The sequence below is a fragment of the Trichechus manatus genome, unplaced genomic scaffold, assembly GCF_000243295.1.
Source record: "Trichechus manatus latirostris isolate Lorelei unplaced genomic scaffold, TriManLat1.0 scaffold00122, whole genome shotgun sequence".
Classification (NCBI taxonomy): domain Eukaryota; kingdom Metazoa; phylum Chordata; class Mammalia; order Sirenia; family Trichechidae; genus Trichechus; species Trichechus manatus.
The window spans coordinates 5,656,289-5,669,087 of record NW_004444058.1 but is presented as its reverse complement, the minus strand read 5'-3'; the positions used below and the strand labels follow the sequence as shown (position 1 = coordinate 5,669,087).

Genomic DNA, 12,799 nt, shown 5'->3' with positions numbered 1-12,799 from the left:
CTTCCTCCTTGCCTTCCCTGACCTTCCCTCCGCCAGCCCTTCTATCTCAACCTCAGCCCTCCATCTCCCTCTCCCCTTCCTTGTCCTTCCCGGTCCCCTTCCCCTTCTCTTTTTCCTCTTCCTCTTCCTTACAAGGGAGTCCTGGTGGTGCAGTGGTTAATAGTTCGTCTGCTACGCGAAAGGTTGCGAGTTCAAATCCACCAGCCGCTCCTTGGAAACCCTACGGGGGGGGCAGTTCTACTCTGTCCTATCAGGTCGTTGGAATCTGCTTGATGGCAGGCAATGGTTTTTTTTTTTTTTTTTTGGTCTCCTTGCAAGATCCCTATCATGTCTCTGGATGTTGCAAATGGTTAAGCACTCACCTACTAGCCAAAAGGTTGGCGGTTCAAACCCACTCATCCAGAGGCACCTCGGAAGAAAGGCCTGGTGATCTGCCTTGAAAACCCTATGGAGCAGTTCTACTCTGCACACATGGGGTCACCATGAGTCAAAGTTGACTTGGCAACTAACAAGGACATCTTTGACATCACTTCCCTCTTCACTAGCCCCCTCAGTGCCCCTCTGACAAGCACATTCCTACCCTAGGGTCTTTGAATGGCTGGTTCCCTGCCTGAGTGTCTTGTTCTCCTCTCTCTCCTGCCGAACTGCCCTTCACCTCCCGGCTTTCACCCACATGTCACCTCCTCCAGGAAGCACCCCTTCACCACTAGCTCAGCCCACTCTTTTGAAAACATTTTATTGTGGTGAAAAAAATACATAACGAAAGATACACCATCTCAACCATTTCCGCCTGTACAATTCCGGGACATTGATTACCTTCTTCAAGTTGTGCAACCATTCTCGCCATCCTTTTACAAATCAGTCCACCACCACGAACATAAACTCACTGCCCCCTAAGCAAAAAGGCCCCTTCCCCCCTCCTGCCCACCCCTGATTGTTGTGTTGATAGATGCCATCCAGTCAATTTCTGATTCATAGTGACCCCATGTGTTATAGAGCAGAACTGACCAATAGGATTTTCTAGGCTGTCATCTGTGAGGGAGCAGCTCGCCAGGTCTTTCTCCTGCAGAGCTGCTGGGTGGGTTCAAATTACCAACGTTTCGGTTAGCAGCTGAGTGCCTAACTGTTGTGCCACCAGGGCTCCTCCTACCACCAACAACCACTAACAAGCTTTAGCTTCTATATATTTGTTTATTACATGTAAGTGAGATCATACAGTATTTGTCCCTTTGCGACTGATTTCGCTCAGCATGATGTTTTCAAGGTTCATCCATGTCGAGGCATGTATCAAGACTTCATTTCTCTTTCTGGCTGAGCAGTATGTATTCCATTGCGCTCAAGTCCCTTCTGACGGCTCCGCTGTGATGTTACATTTCTGTGTGTGACTGATTCCCGCCATCAGACTGGATGAGCCCCTAAAAGCAAAGCCTGCATCTGCCCCATTTCCGCTGTGACCTGCCGGGGCCAGGCACACAGTAGGTGCGCAGTAAATATGAGCTGATGGGCAGCTGACTGTGACCTAGAAACTCAGCCCTCCCTCCCCCACTCATTCCAGGAAAAGAAACCGGAGCCCAGAGAGGCGCAGTCCCAGGCCAGGGACACACAGTGGCCTCTGGTGTGGCTGGATGCCCGCAGGAGCTGGAACTCGCTCAGGCAGCCACAACCCCCCCAGCCTCGCCTTCCCGATCATGGGGTGGGTCACAGCTAGTGGAGTCAGATGCCATTGAAAGGGGACAAAATTGCAAGGGGGGATTTTTACGAAGGAAAGACGTTTATACTGGGACTGTTGTGAGGGGATCTGGGAGAGAAATTGAACAGGTGAATTCATTATATCAGGCAAAGCCTCCACCAGCTAAACACAGGCCAGGATGAAGAGGAGGCGGCGGCGCTGTTTTCGGATATGGGGCTGGGGGAGACAAACTGGAAGTGGGAAGTAGGGGACGGTGAATGGGGGTGGGGCCGAGGTCTCCTCGGAAGTGTTTGCTTCCTGGGCGACAGAGAACCTGGTAGAAACCGGAGGGTTTCATTGACAGCTCTGCCTCTGACCAGCTGTGAAACCTGGAAAATGGCTTCTTGGGCCTCAGTTTTCTCATCTGTTAGATGGGGCTGTTGGTGAGGGTGAAATGACTTAGTACTGTAACTTCCTGAGCCCTCCTGTGGGCCGGGGGCTGAGAAATGAGGGGGGCAGATGAGAACTACTCTTTAGAGCAGACGTTTGCGAGGGGGGAGAGGGTGGTGTTTCTGCCCCCAGGGGGACTTTAGTAATGTCTGGAGGCATTTTTGGTCGTCACACTTGGGGATGGTGGTGCTACTGGCATCTAGTGGGCAGAGGCCAGAGATGCTGCTCAACTCCCCACGCTGCACAGGACGACTGCTGCTGTGAACTGAATTTTGTCCCCCCCAAAAATATGTTGAAATCCTAACCCCTAGTACCTGTGATCGTGACCTTGTTTGGAAACAGGATCTTTGCAGACGTAATATAATCAAGTTAAGAAGAGCTCATACTGGAGTAGGGTGGCCAACGTTGCTGCTGTTGTTAGTTGCCATGGAGTCATACACAACAGAATGAAATGTTACCAGGTCCTGCGCCATCCCCATGATCAGTTGCAGATCAGAGTGGTATGATCCATAGGGTTTTCATTGGTGGATTTTTGGAAGTCAGTCGCCAGGCCTTTCTTCCTAGTCTGAAAGCTCTGCTAAAATCTGTTCAGCATCCTAGCAACACGCAAGCCTCCACTGACAGACGGGTGGTGGCAGTGCATGAGGTGCATTGGCCAGGAATCAAACCCAGACTCCAGTATGGAAGGCGAACCTTCTACCACCGAACCACCACCGCCTCAAATCCAGTGACTGACGTCCTTACAAGGCGAGAGAGATTTGAAGACACAGAGGCACAGGAGGGAAGTCCACGTGAAGATGGAGGCGGAGATTGGAATGATGAAGCCACAAGCCTGGGTGGCACAAACAGTTAAGCGCTCAACTACTATCCAAAAGGTTGGCAATCAAAACCCACCCAGAGCCATCTCTGAAGACAGGCCTGGCGATCTGCTTCCAAAAGGTCACAGCCATGAAAACCCTACGGAGCACATTTCTGCTCCGCACATACGGGGTTGCATGAATCAGAATCGACTCGATGGCAACTAACGACACAGCCCCAGGAACGCCTGGAGTCACAAGAAGCTGGAAGAGCCTCCTGAGGGAGAGCTGCCCTGTCGACACCTTGATTTCAGACTTCTCCCTTCTAGAACTGAGAATAAATCTATGTTGTTTAAGCCACCCAGCTTGTGGTGCCTTGTTGTGACAGCCCCAGGAAGCTCGGACATCGACTTCCCCTTCGCTGTCCCTCTAACACCCAAGCTTGCTCATTTCTGCCGCAGGACCTTTGCAGTGACTGTTTCCTCTGCCTGCATCACAGTTCTCCAGACCTCTGCCTCTTTTCTTCTTTTGTTCTCAGCTCAGCTCTAGGTCACTCGTACAGTCCCCCACAGCAAAGAATTTTTCTGCTGAGACATCAACACTGTTGCAGTTGAGAAATTTCAGAAGGAAGAGAGTGCTCCTGGCAGCAGGTTGTGCTCAGGCAAAGGCCAGGCAGCAGGAAGAAGCGTGGCAAGGTCGGTAAACAGAGAAAAGGTCAGGGAGGGTGGAGTGTGGGCAAGGGGAAATGAGAGGACGTGAGGGCCACGGTGGGGGACCCTGCAGTGGGGGAGGTCATGGGGGTGGCACTAGGCGACAGCGAAAGGAGCCATGGGGGGAGGCACTGTTATTCCACTGACCATCTCAGCGGGGGACCATGGGACTTGAGGACAGTGTGGAATTTCGGGAATTCAGGGTCCTGACCCCAGAGCCACAGATAGGAAGTTGGACAATAGTTGGGATTCCAGGAGAACTCAGAGGTAGGAAGATAACCAAGAAGAAAGGGACTAGGACGCCTGGGAGAATCCAGGAAAGCAGTGAAAGGTCTTGAGCTCTCAGTTTTGAAGAAGCAGGGATGCTCTCTGGAGGGGGGTGCAGTGCGATGGATCATTTTGTGTGGACTTTCTCTCCTGTGTCTCCTCTGTGTCTGCAAATCTCTCTCTCCTTGTAAGAACATCAGTCACTGGATTTGAGGCGGTGGTGGTTCGGTGGTAGAAGGTTGGCCTTCCATACTGGAGTCCCAGGTTTGATTCACGGTTAGTGCACCTCATACACCTCATTTAACTCCCATCCAGGTGATTGGGCGGGACTGTGCAGATAGGGTAATTGTGGCCCACCAAGGGTTAGTTTTGCTGTCCCGCTGGGCTTGAAATAAGCTACCCAATAGGTGGGAAAGGGAGGATCCTACCACCACCAAGGAAGAACAGCCAGGAGTGGAGAGCGCATACCGTGGACCTGGGATCCCTGCACTGAGAAGCTCCTGGACCCAGGAGAGAGAGTGAACTGTAACCCTGAAGACAGCAAGAAGTGGCGGCAGGCGAGACCAGCAGGAGAGATGGTGCACTGGGATTCCTGGCCTGTGGAGCGAGAAAGCTGAGTGCCTTTGGGCAAGGGTGGTGGGCCAGGAAGAGTCATGCCCGAGAGCACCGCTGGGAAGAGGCTGTCCTGATGGAAGAATTGTATTCTAAGCCTTCCTGAACCTGAATTGTAACCTATTACTTCCCTAATAAACCCCATAATTGTGAGTATGGTCTGCGTGGCCATTATAATGAATTATCAAACCCACCAGAGAAGTAGAGTGCTGTCAGAGGGATGGTTGTTGTCAGAGTTGGTAAAGATGGTGGAGAGAGGAAGCATGTCTGACCTCTGCCTCACAGGAATCATCCTTGGGCTGTCGATCTTGATTCTCCTTCCCCTTGTGAAGTTAGAGGTCAGACACCGCACCCATGCCATTTTTACAGAGGGGTTGCTGGGGCTGGATGCTGCAGGATGAGTAAGAGTTCAGGGGACAGAGGAGGACGGTAACAGTCTGATCAAGGCCTGGTCTGTGTGTCCACAGATCCAGGTTTGAATCCCAGCCCCCTCTTTCTGTGAGAGGATGGAAACCAGGGTGGCCCTAGTCACACAGCCTCAGTTTCCTCATCTGAACCATGGGCATCACAAGAGGATGAGGAGGAGTACGATGCTCAGCATGCGCACGCAGAGCCCATATGACGAAGGAGAAGGCTGAGGAAAGCATTGAGGTGGATACTTGCCTGGGCCCAGGGGCTTCCTGGGAACATTCTAGATAACGGAGACGTCTACGTCATCCCCAGGGGAGGCCTCAGATGCTTGTGGGTGATGCAGTGACACACCCCAAACTGCAGAGTAACATTTTTTCCCCTCAAAAGGGGATTTTATTACTTTTTGTAGCCCAAAGGCATAGAAGACAGTGACCCTTCCAGATACTGTGACAGCAAAGAAGCAGGTGTCCTCGCTCCATGCTCAAGCCCTCAGGGGGGCTCATTCCCTGCCCTGCTCATTCCCTGCTCCCTCTCACCCCCAGCGCTGCCCTGTGCCCCTCTAATACTACTCCGTGCCCCCCATAATGCTGCCGCATGGTCCCTGAAGGCCAGCCACGTCAAAGAGGGCGTCAACCAGGGAGCAGAGGCGAAACGGACCCGTCCAGGCTGTGACCTAAGGGGCCCAATAAGAGACTCAGGCCCAACTCGAGGCAGACAGAACACGCCCCGCTCCCACAAGCCCCGCCCCTCAGGCCCCGCCCCTCTCCGTTCCTCTTGCCAGACCCCGACTCCAAGTACCGCCCCTCCGCACCTTTCTTCTCCAAGGGCCCTTCCCTCCTTACCGTAGGTGTGGAGTTCCGGGATTCAGAGCAGCACAGCCATGATGAGGCCCAGGAGCTGGAGGAGCCCAGCAGCCACCGAGGGGCTGAGGGTGGTCGAGGAGCTGGAGGTGTGGGAATTTCCACGGGCCTCCTTCTCTTTTCTGGGGCAGAGATGGGGTAGCTCAGGCAGCAGCTCTAGGCCTGTGTCCCCCACCCAGACTCACGGGGGTAGGGAGTGTGCCGTGGCACCGGCCACCCACGGGCTGTGTGATCCTAGGCTCGCGGCTGCCCCAGTCTGGGCCTCAACTTTACCCCCTGGGCAATGGGGAATTTGGGGCCAAAGGGGTCCTGGGTCTTGAGGAAGGATGGTGGGGGTGACAAGAGCATGGTCTGGGGGCTCTCTGACCTTAGCTGCTCCACCTCCGCCATCTTTTCCTGCAGCTTCTGGTTCAGTTTCTTGATCTCTTCTGGGGGGTGGGACAGGACAGGGGCAAGTCCATGCTGTGGCCATGCCCCTGACCTGGGCCCACCCCGGACTGCATCTTGCCTTGCCCCTTCAGGGGACTTTGGCCCCGCCCCCACCTGACCCCACCTTGGAACCACAGTATGCGCCTTTTCCACTTTCCAACTGTACGACCCCAACCCTGGAACCCTGCTCCAGGCCCTTTTCCAGTGCCTGAGCGGGCCCACGCTCTGACCCCTCCCGTTATATGGACCCTTCTCTCATATGGCCCTGGCCCTGGCCCCACCCCTCACCTCTACCACTCCAGGACCTTGCCATCCCCATCTGGCTCCACCTCTCATTAGGGCCCTGGCCCACCCTCCACGCCCTCCCTGGAACACCGGCCCCATCTCCCCTTCTTACCCTCAAGCTCCTCAACAAGTGCCTGCTTCTTCTGGCCCTGAGCCTTCTCCACCTCCAGGGAAGCAGTCAGGTTCACCTGGGACAGAAGGGACAGGTCAGAAACTTTACACAGTCTTCTCAAGTGCACATGGAACATTCTCCAGGACTGACCATATGTTAGGCCACAAAATAGATCTCAATAAATTTAAATAGATTGATATCATTCAAAATATCTTTTCCAATCCCAGTGGAATGAAATGAGAACTCAGTAACGGAAGAAAAACTGGAAAATTTACAAATATGTGGTCATTAAATAACACACTCTTAAACAACCAATGGGTCAAAGGAGAAAACTAGAAAATACTTTGAGATAAATGAACATGGAAACACAGTGTACCAAAATTTATGGGATGCAGCAAAAGCAGTGCTCTGAGGGAAATTCCTAGCTGTAAACACTTACATTAAAAAAGAAGAAAGACCCCAAATCAATAATCTAATTGTCCTTAAGGAACTAGAAAAAGAAGAGCAAACTAAACCCAAAGCTGGCAGAAGGAAGGAAATAATAAAGGTTAGAGCAGAGATAAATGAAATAGAGAACATTGTTATATCAAATAAATTCAGGACAGTTGCAGGATTCAAAATCAGCACATCAGTTATACACTATATATGTCTATACTCTAGCAATGAACAATTAAAAAAGGAAATTAAGAAACAATTCCATTTACAATAGCACAAAAAATACTTAGAATAAATTTAGCCAAGGAGGTGAAAGACTTGTACATTGAAAACTATAAAACATTGCTGAAAGAAATTAAAGAAGACCTAAATAAATGGAAAGATACCCGTGTTCTTGGTTTGGAAGATTTCATATTAACATGGCAATACTACTATGCAGATTCAATGCAATCTCTATCAAGATCCCAATGGCATTTTTTGCAGAAATAGAAAAATGCATCCAAAGTTTCACACAGAATTCCAAGGGACTTCAAATAGTCAAAACAATATTGAAAAAGAAAAAGTTGGAGGACTCACAATTCCCAATTTCAAAACTTAGTGCTAAGCTCCGGTAATCAAAACAATGTGATACTGGCATATGGACAGACATACAGACCAATGGAATAGAATAGACAGCCCAGAAAAAAACTCTCACATATATGGTCAATTGATTTAGACAAGGGTACAAAGACTTTTTTTCTTTTTACAATTAGTTTTATTGTAGGAAAAAAAAAAAAAAAAGATACAAATGAAGAGACGCATAGGGTGAGGTCTAGGAGGGTTCCCAACGCGGAGTTTCCATGTTCCAAAAAAGGGATGTGCTACCCTCTTGGGTGCATGGTTGTCTTTCACCAACCAGAAGCCCATGGAGCTTCTGTGTCCAGAGCTTTTATTGACAGTCTCATTACATAATGTAAACTCCAGTTCCTTTCCCCTGAAGTTAGCTCATATGACAAGGTGGTCCTTCTGGCCTGACCAGCACCCCCCGCACCCCCCCCCCATTATCCTGGAGTCACCTCACCTAGCCTGTTAGTTAAGTGTGGTCTGGAGTCCTTATTGAAAACACTTAAATTCCAAGGCTTTTTGGAGATCATCTCTCAGGAACTGAGGGCAAAGACAAAATTCTTTGGATAAAGTTAATGTAAACTCCACACCCACAAAATTCATCAGTCTCATACTGGAAAATATTATTTTGCATTTATTCTAGAAAATTTTACTAAGGGTGCCAAGACTATTTAATGGGGGAAAGAACAGTCTTTTCAACAAATGGTACTGGGAAAACTGGACATCTACATGCAGATGAATGAAGTTGGACCCCTACCTCACACCATATAAAAAAATTACCTCAAAATCGTTCAAAGACCCAAATCTAAGAGCTAAAACCATTAAACTCTTAGAAGAACATAGGGAGAAATTTTTATGACCTTGGATTTGGCAGTGGATTCTTAGATATGACACCAAAAGCACAAGCAACAAAAGGAAACATAAGTAAATGGGACTTCATCAAAATGAAAAACTTTTGTACATGAAGAGTAAAAAGACAACCCACAGAATGGGAGGAAATATTTGTAAATCATCTATCTGATAAGGGATTAATATCCAGAATATATAAAGAACTCCCACAACTCAACAATTTAAAAAACTACATATAATCCAATTAAAAAATGGGCAAAGGACTTGAATACACATTTCTTCAAAGAAGAAATACAATGGCCAATAAGCACATGAAAAGATACTAAACATCATCAGTCACTGGGGAAATGCAAATCAAAAAACCACTAGGATGGTGCTATGGATGGAATTGTGTTCCCCTAAAAATGTATGTCAACTTGGCTAGTCCATGATTCCCAGTATTATGTAATTGTCTGCCATTTTGTCATCTGATGTGATTATCCTATGTGCTATAAATCCTACTTCCATGATGTTAATGAGGTGGGATTAGTTGCAGTTATGTAAATGAGGCTGGACTCAATCTACAAGATTAGGTTGCATCTTAAGTCAATCTCTTTGGAGATATAAAAGAGAGAAACGAGCAGAGAGACGGGGGACCTCGTACCACCAAGAGAGCATCACTGGGAGCAGAGTGAGTCCTTTGGACCTGGGGTTCCTGCGCTGAGAAGCTCCTAGACCAGGGGGAGATGGATGACAAGGACCTTCCTGCAGAACCAACAGAGAAAGAAAGCTTTCCTCTGGAGCTTGCACCCTGAATTCGGACTTCTAGCCTACTAGACTGTGGAGAATAAATTTTTCTTTGTTAAAACCATCCACTTGTGGTATTTCTGTTACTAGATAACCAAGACAGATGGTTATTATATATACAGAATATACAAGTGCTGGTGAGGATATGGAGGAATTGGAACCCTCATGCATTGCTGATGGAAATGTAAAACGGTGCAGCCACTGTGGAAAACAGTATAATGGCTTCTCAAAAAGTTAAACATAGAATTATCATATGATCCAGCAATTCCACTCCCAAGTATATACCTCAAGGAATTGAAAGCAGAAATATGAATAGATACTTGTACACCAATAGTCATTGCAACATTGTTCACAATAGCCAAAAGATGGAAAAAACCTAAGTGTCCATCAACAGATGAGCGGATAAGCAAAATGATATATACATACCGTGGAATATTGTTTGGTTATAAAAAGAAATGAAGTACTGATATATGCTACAACACAGATGTACCTTGAAAATATTATGCTCAGTGAAGTAAGCCAAACACGAAAGGTCACATGTTGTATGACTACATGTATATGAAATGTCCAGAACAGGGAAATCCATAGAAACAGAAAGATTAGCGGTTGCCAGGGGCTGGGGGGAGGAGGGGAGAATGGGGAGTTAGTGGGTAATGGGTGCTGAGTTTCTGTTTGAGATGATTAAAAAGTTCCAGAAATAGACAGTAGTGATGGTTACACAACATTATGCATGTACTTAATGCCACTCAACTGTACGCTTATAAATGGTTAAAATGGTAAGATTCGTGTTATGTATATTTTACCACAATTTAAAAAATGGGGAAAAGAAAGGAAACTGGGTCTGAGTCCTAGGAACATTGGCCACTGTCCCTGGGCCCTGGACCTGCTCACGAGGGTCTGGAGACAGAGGGGCTTAGGACTAAATCCCCTTTCAGTTCCCCTCCAACCTTCTCTGTACCTCAGCCTCCAACTCCAAACAATGGTTACAACTATCCACCCTTCCAGGGTCACCAGTAAAGATGTGATACTTGAAAAGGAGTTTTGAGCCCCCCTTGCCTCCCCCACCCCCCCGCAACCTCATGCCCGAACCCTAATAGAAACTGCCAGATGCACTGGGCTAGTGGCCAAGATTTAGAGATCCCCTCCAAAGGGGAGATTTCCAAGCCCAAGTTTGAGTCTAATGGGAGTTTCAAGGTCCCCCATATCGCGACCCGGGTGAAAGTTTCATCTCCCAGGGATGCAGTGGAAGTTTCAAGGCCACCTTCTTCGGGCCCTGGTGAGGCCCGGAGACCCAGTCTTTAGCGGGGATTTCTGTTCCCCCAAGACTGATGCCTACTGGGAGTTTCAAGCTCCCCCACACTAGCTTCCGAGACAGAATTTGTAGATTCCCCAAGTCCTAGTGGGAAACTGAGGCTCCTGATTTGGGTGTTTTGGGGGAGTTTTAAGGCCCCGCCACACACCAGTGCCCTGGAGAGAATTTGGAGATTCCCCAAGCCCCTGATATGGCCGCCCAGGGGCAGTTTCAAGCCCTTCATCTCCACACTGCTGCTGTGGGGATTTTTGTGGAGAGTTTCTAGCCCCACCCCTGCAAGCACAGGACCCTAGTAGGAGCTTTTGCCACTTACCACAGTGTGGTTGCAGGCATCCGCCTGGGCCTGGGCCTCCCAGAAGCCCTCCTGGGCTTGCGTCAGCTGGCGTTTCAGGTGGGTGGCGTTTTGACCTTCTTTCTGGACCTCCAGGCCATCCTTGCAGGCCTTGCTGTTGACGATGATGATCAGGGCCACCCCGAGGGCCATTACCAGAAGCAGCAGAAGCAGCACGCCCCCGACCCTGGCTTTTCCCCATTTGTCATCCATGGGCACGGGAAAATGGTGGTAAAAAGTTGGGGCCATTCACATCTCCTCTGAGTTAGGGAACTGGGCAGTAGAGGCAGCGCTTGAACGTTCTAGGGCTGCCCCCTTATTAGCATAGGAGCCACCTTGACCAATGACAGGTTGCAGGCTGCGGCCTTAGAATGGGGTATCTGCTGCCAGAGGACCGCTGAGAATTTCAGTTTCGTTTTCCTCGAAAGGAGTAGGAGTGCTTCTCTCGCATTAAGACTTCTGGTCCGTGGAAGCTTGTGGGAGGGGCGCTGGGGCCGCCTGGGACGAGGCAGCTCGCGTCCCGGTCCCTTTCACGAGAGTTTCTGAGGGCCAAAATTGCAATTACTGAGCGCCTACTGCACGCTATCGCAGAAGCAGAGGCCTTCATTGATCTAGCAGCGGAAACTGAGGCTGTGAGGGTCAATGAATGGTGGACTGGTGGTGCAGAGCCTCGGGCTGACCCAAAAGGCTGGGGTTTGTTTTCAGGGGTTTCCGTGGTGATTCAGAAGGGGTTCACCCAGCGCCCCTGCCTCCGCAGAGGGTGGCCTTGGGGAGCCATGGAGGGTGAGTGAGCAGGGGAGGAACCTGAGCCGGCGGGAGGCTTAGGAAGCGCTCTGGACAGAAGGCTTGAGAAGAGACTGCAGCTCCTCTTTTGGCCACCAGGGACCGCCCCAGACCTGAAAGGGGTGGAGGCGGGAACTAGCCTGGCTGGAGGTGGAACGGGCTTGTCCTTCTTGCCCCTACGATCCCAGGACGCCAAGCAACCCTCTGACCCTGAGCTTCCCTGTGTGTAAAGTGGGGCAATAACGGACCAATCTTGCCAGGAAGGGTCGATGAGAAGATGTGAGTGAAATGCTTGGGCATCAAGTAGGCGCTTAATGGGTGTGCAGCCACCTGACCAGCTGGTGGCTCGAGGTGGATGGACAGATGGATAGTGCTGAGACAGGGCCACAAGGCAAGGAGTACGTTTTGGGGAAAGACGCTCGGGCCTGGGAGACAGCCAGGAGAGAGGCCAGAAGGTAGCTGGACCCACGGGGTTGGGGGTGTGGGTGTTCACAGTGACTGCCTGGCCACATGGCCAAGGGAGCCAGAGCTTCTTGTGAGAAATCAGCCCAATTACAGGCTCCTGTCTCCTGGGTGTGATGGCTGTAAGGGGGTGAGCTCCCCATCATCAGGGGCATGCAAGCAAACAAGGGCTCTCCAACAGCAGCTGGGCCAGAGGACCAAGCTGAGAGGCCTGATTCTGGGAGGGCACACCAGGAGGCAGGTCATAGCCTGATGGGAGAGCACTGAGGGTGGCATACTGGCGGCCAGAATCCCCTCCTCGGACAACAGGTTCCAAAGGGCTAGAGAAAGGACATTCCTCAGCTCTGGGCGCCAGGTGGGCTGCTCCCTCCTGGTGAACCGTAAGCTGGGCCTGGCCCCGTGGGCTGTGCGTTTTTCAAGTGGCTCCTTCAGCCACGGCCTGACCGCAACCCAGATTCCACTGGGTTGGCAATTTCCAAGTGTTTGTGTTCAGCTGGGCCAGACGGCAGGCAAGCAGGGGCCCAGGCCTCCCAGAAGGCCTGGCGAAGCATCCTCAGGCCCCCAGTTGGACATCCTTTTGTCTATAAGTCCCCCATTAAAGCACTCAGCAACCAAATAACAAGGGAAGGGGAGTGA

The 12,799-nt window shown here is 50.2% G+C and overlaps 1 protein-coding gene across 2 annotated transcripts; it reads right to left on the bottom strand.

The window, feature by feature from the left end:
• Window positions 1–1,293: 1,293 nt before the first annotated feature.
• On the bottom strand, window positions 1,294–11,338 carry BST2 (bone marrow stromal cell antigen 2). Of its 2 annotated transcripts, none has more exons than XM_023738813.1 (5): window positions 10,901–11,338; window positions 6,603–6,678; window positions 6,144–6,204; window positions 5,759–5,898; window positions 1,294–1,415 (listed from the first exon to the last, which is right to left on the bottom strand). In XM_023738813.1, exons 1-4 carry the CDS (start codon window positions 11,165–11,167, stop codon window positions 5,781–5,783), a joined length of 522 nt encoding a protein of 173 aa, XP_023594581.1. In that variant the 5' UTR covers window positions 11,168–11,338; the 3' UTR covers window positions 1,294–1,415; window positions 5,759–5,780. The 2 variants fall into 2 exon arrangements, with proteins under 2 accessions (XP_023594581.1, XP_023594580.1); XM_023738812.1 differs by lacking the exon at window positions 1,294–1,415 and adding an exon at window positions 5,308–5,589.
• Window positions 11,339–12,799: the final 1,461 nt, after the last annotated feature.

What these genes read in the sequence shown, in the direction of transcription:
- BST2 (XM_023738813.1), bottom strand. Translation starts at nt 11,167, where the DNA reads ATGGCCCCAACTTTTTACCACCATTTTCCCGTGCCCATGGATGACAAA. An exon ending in ACTTGTTGAGGAGCTTGAGG is followed by an intron (nt 6,205 to 6,602) that starts GTAAGAAGGGGA and finishes CCCACCCCCCAG; the next exon opens with AAGAGATCAAGAAACTGAAC. An exon ending in GCGGAGGTGGAGCAGCTAAG is followed by an intron (nt 5,899 to 6,143) that starts GTCAGAGAGCCC and finishes TCTCTGCCCCAG; the next exon opens with AAAAGAGAAGGAGGCCCGTG.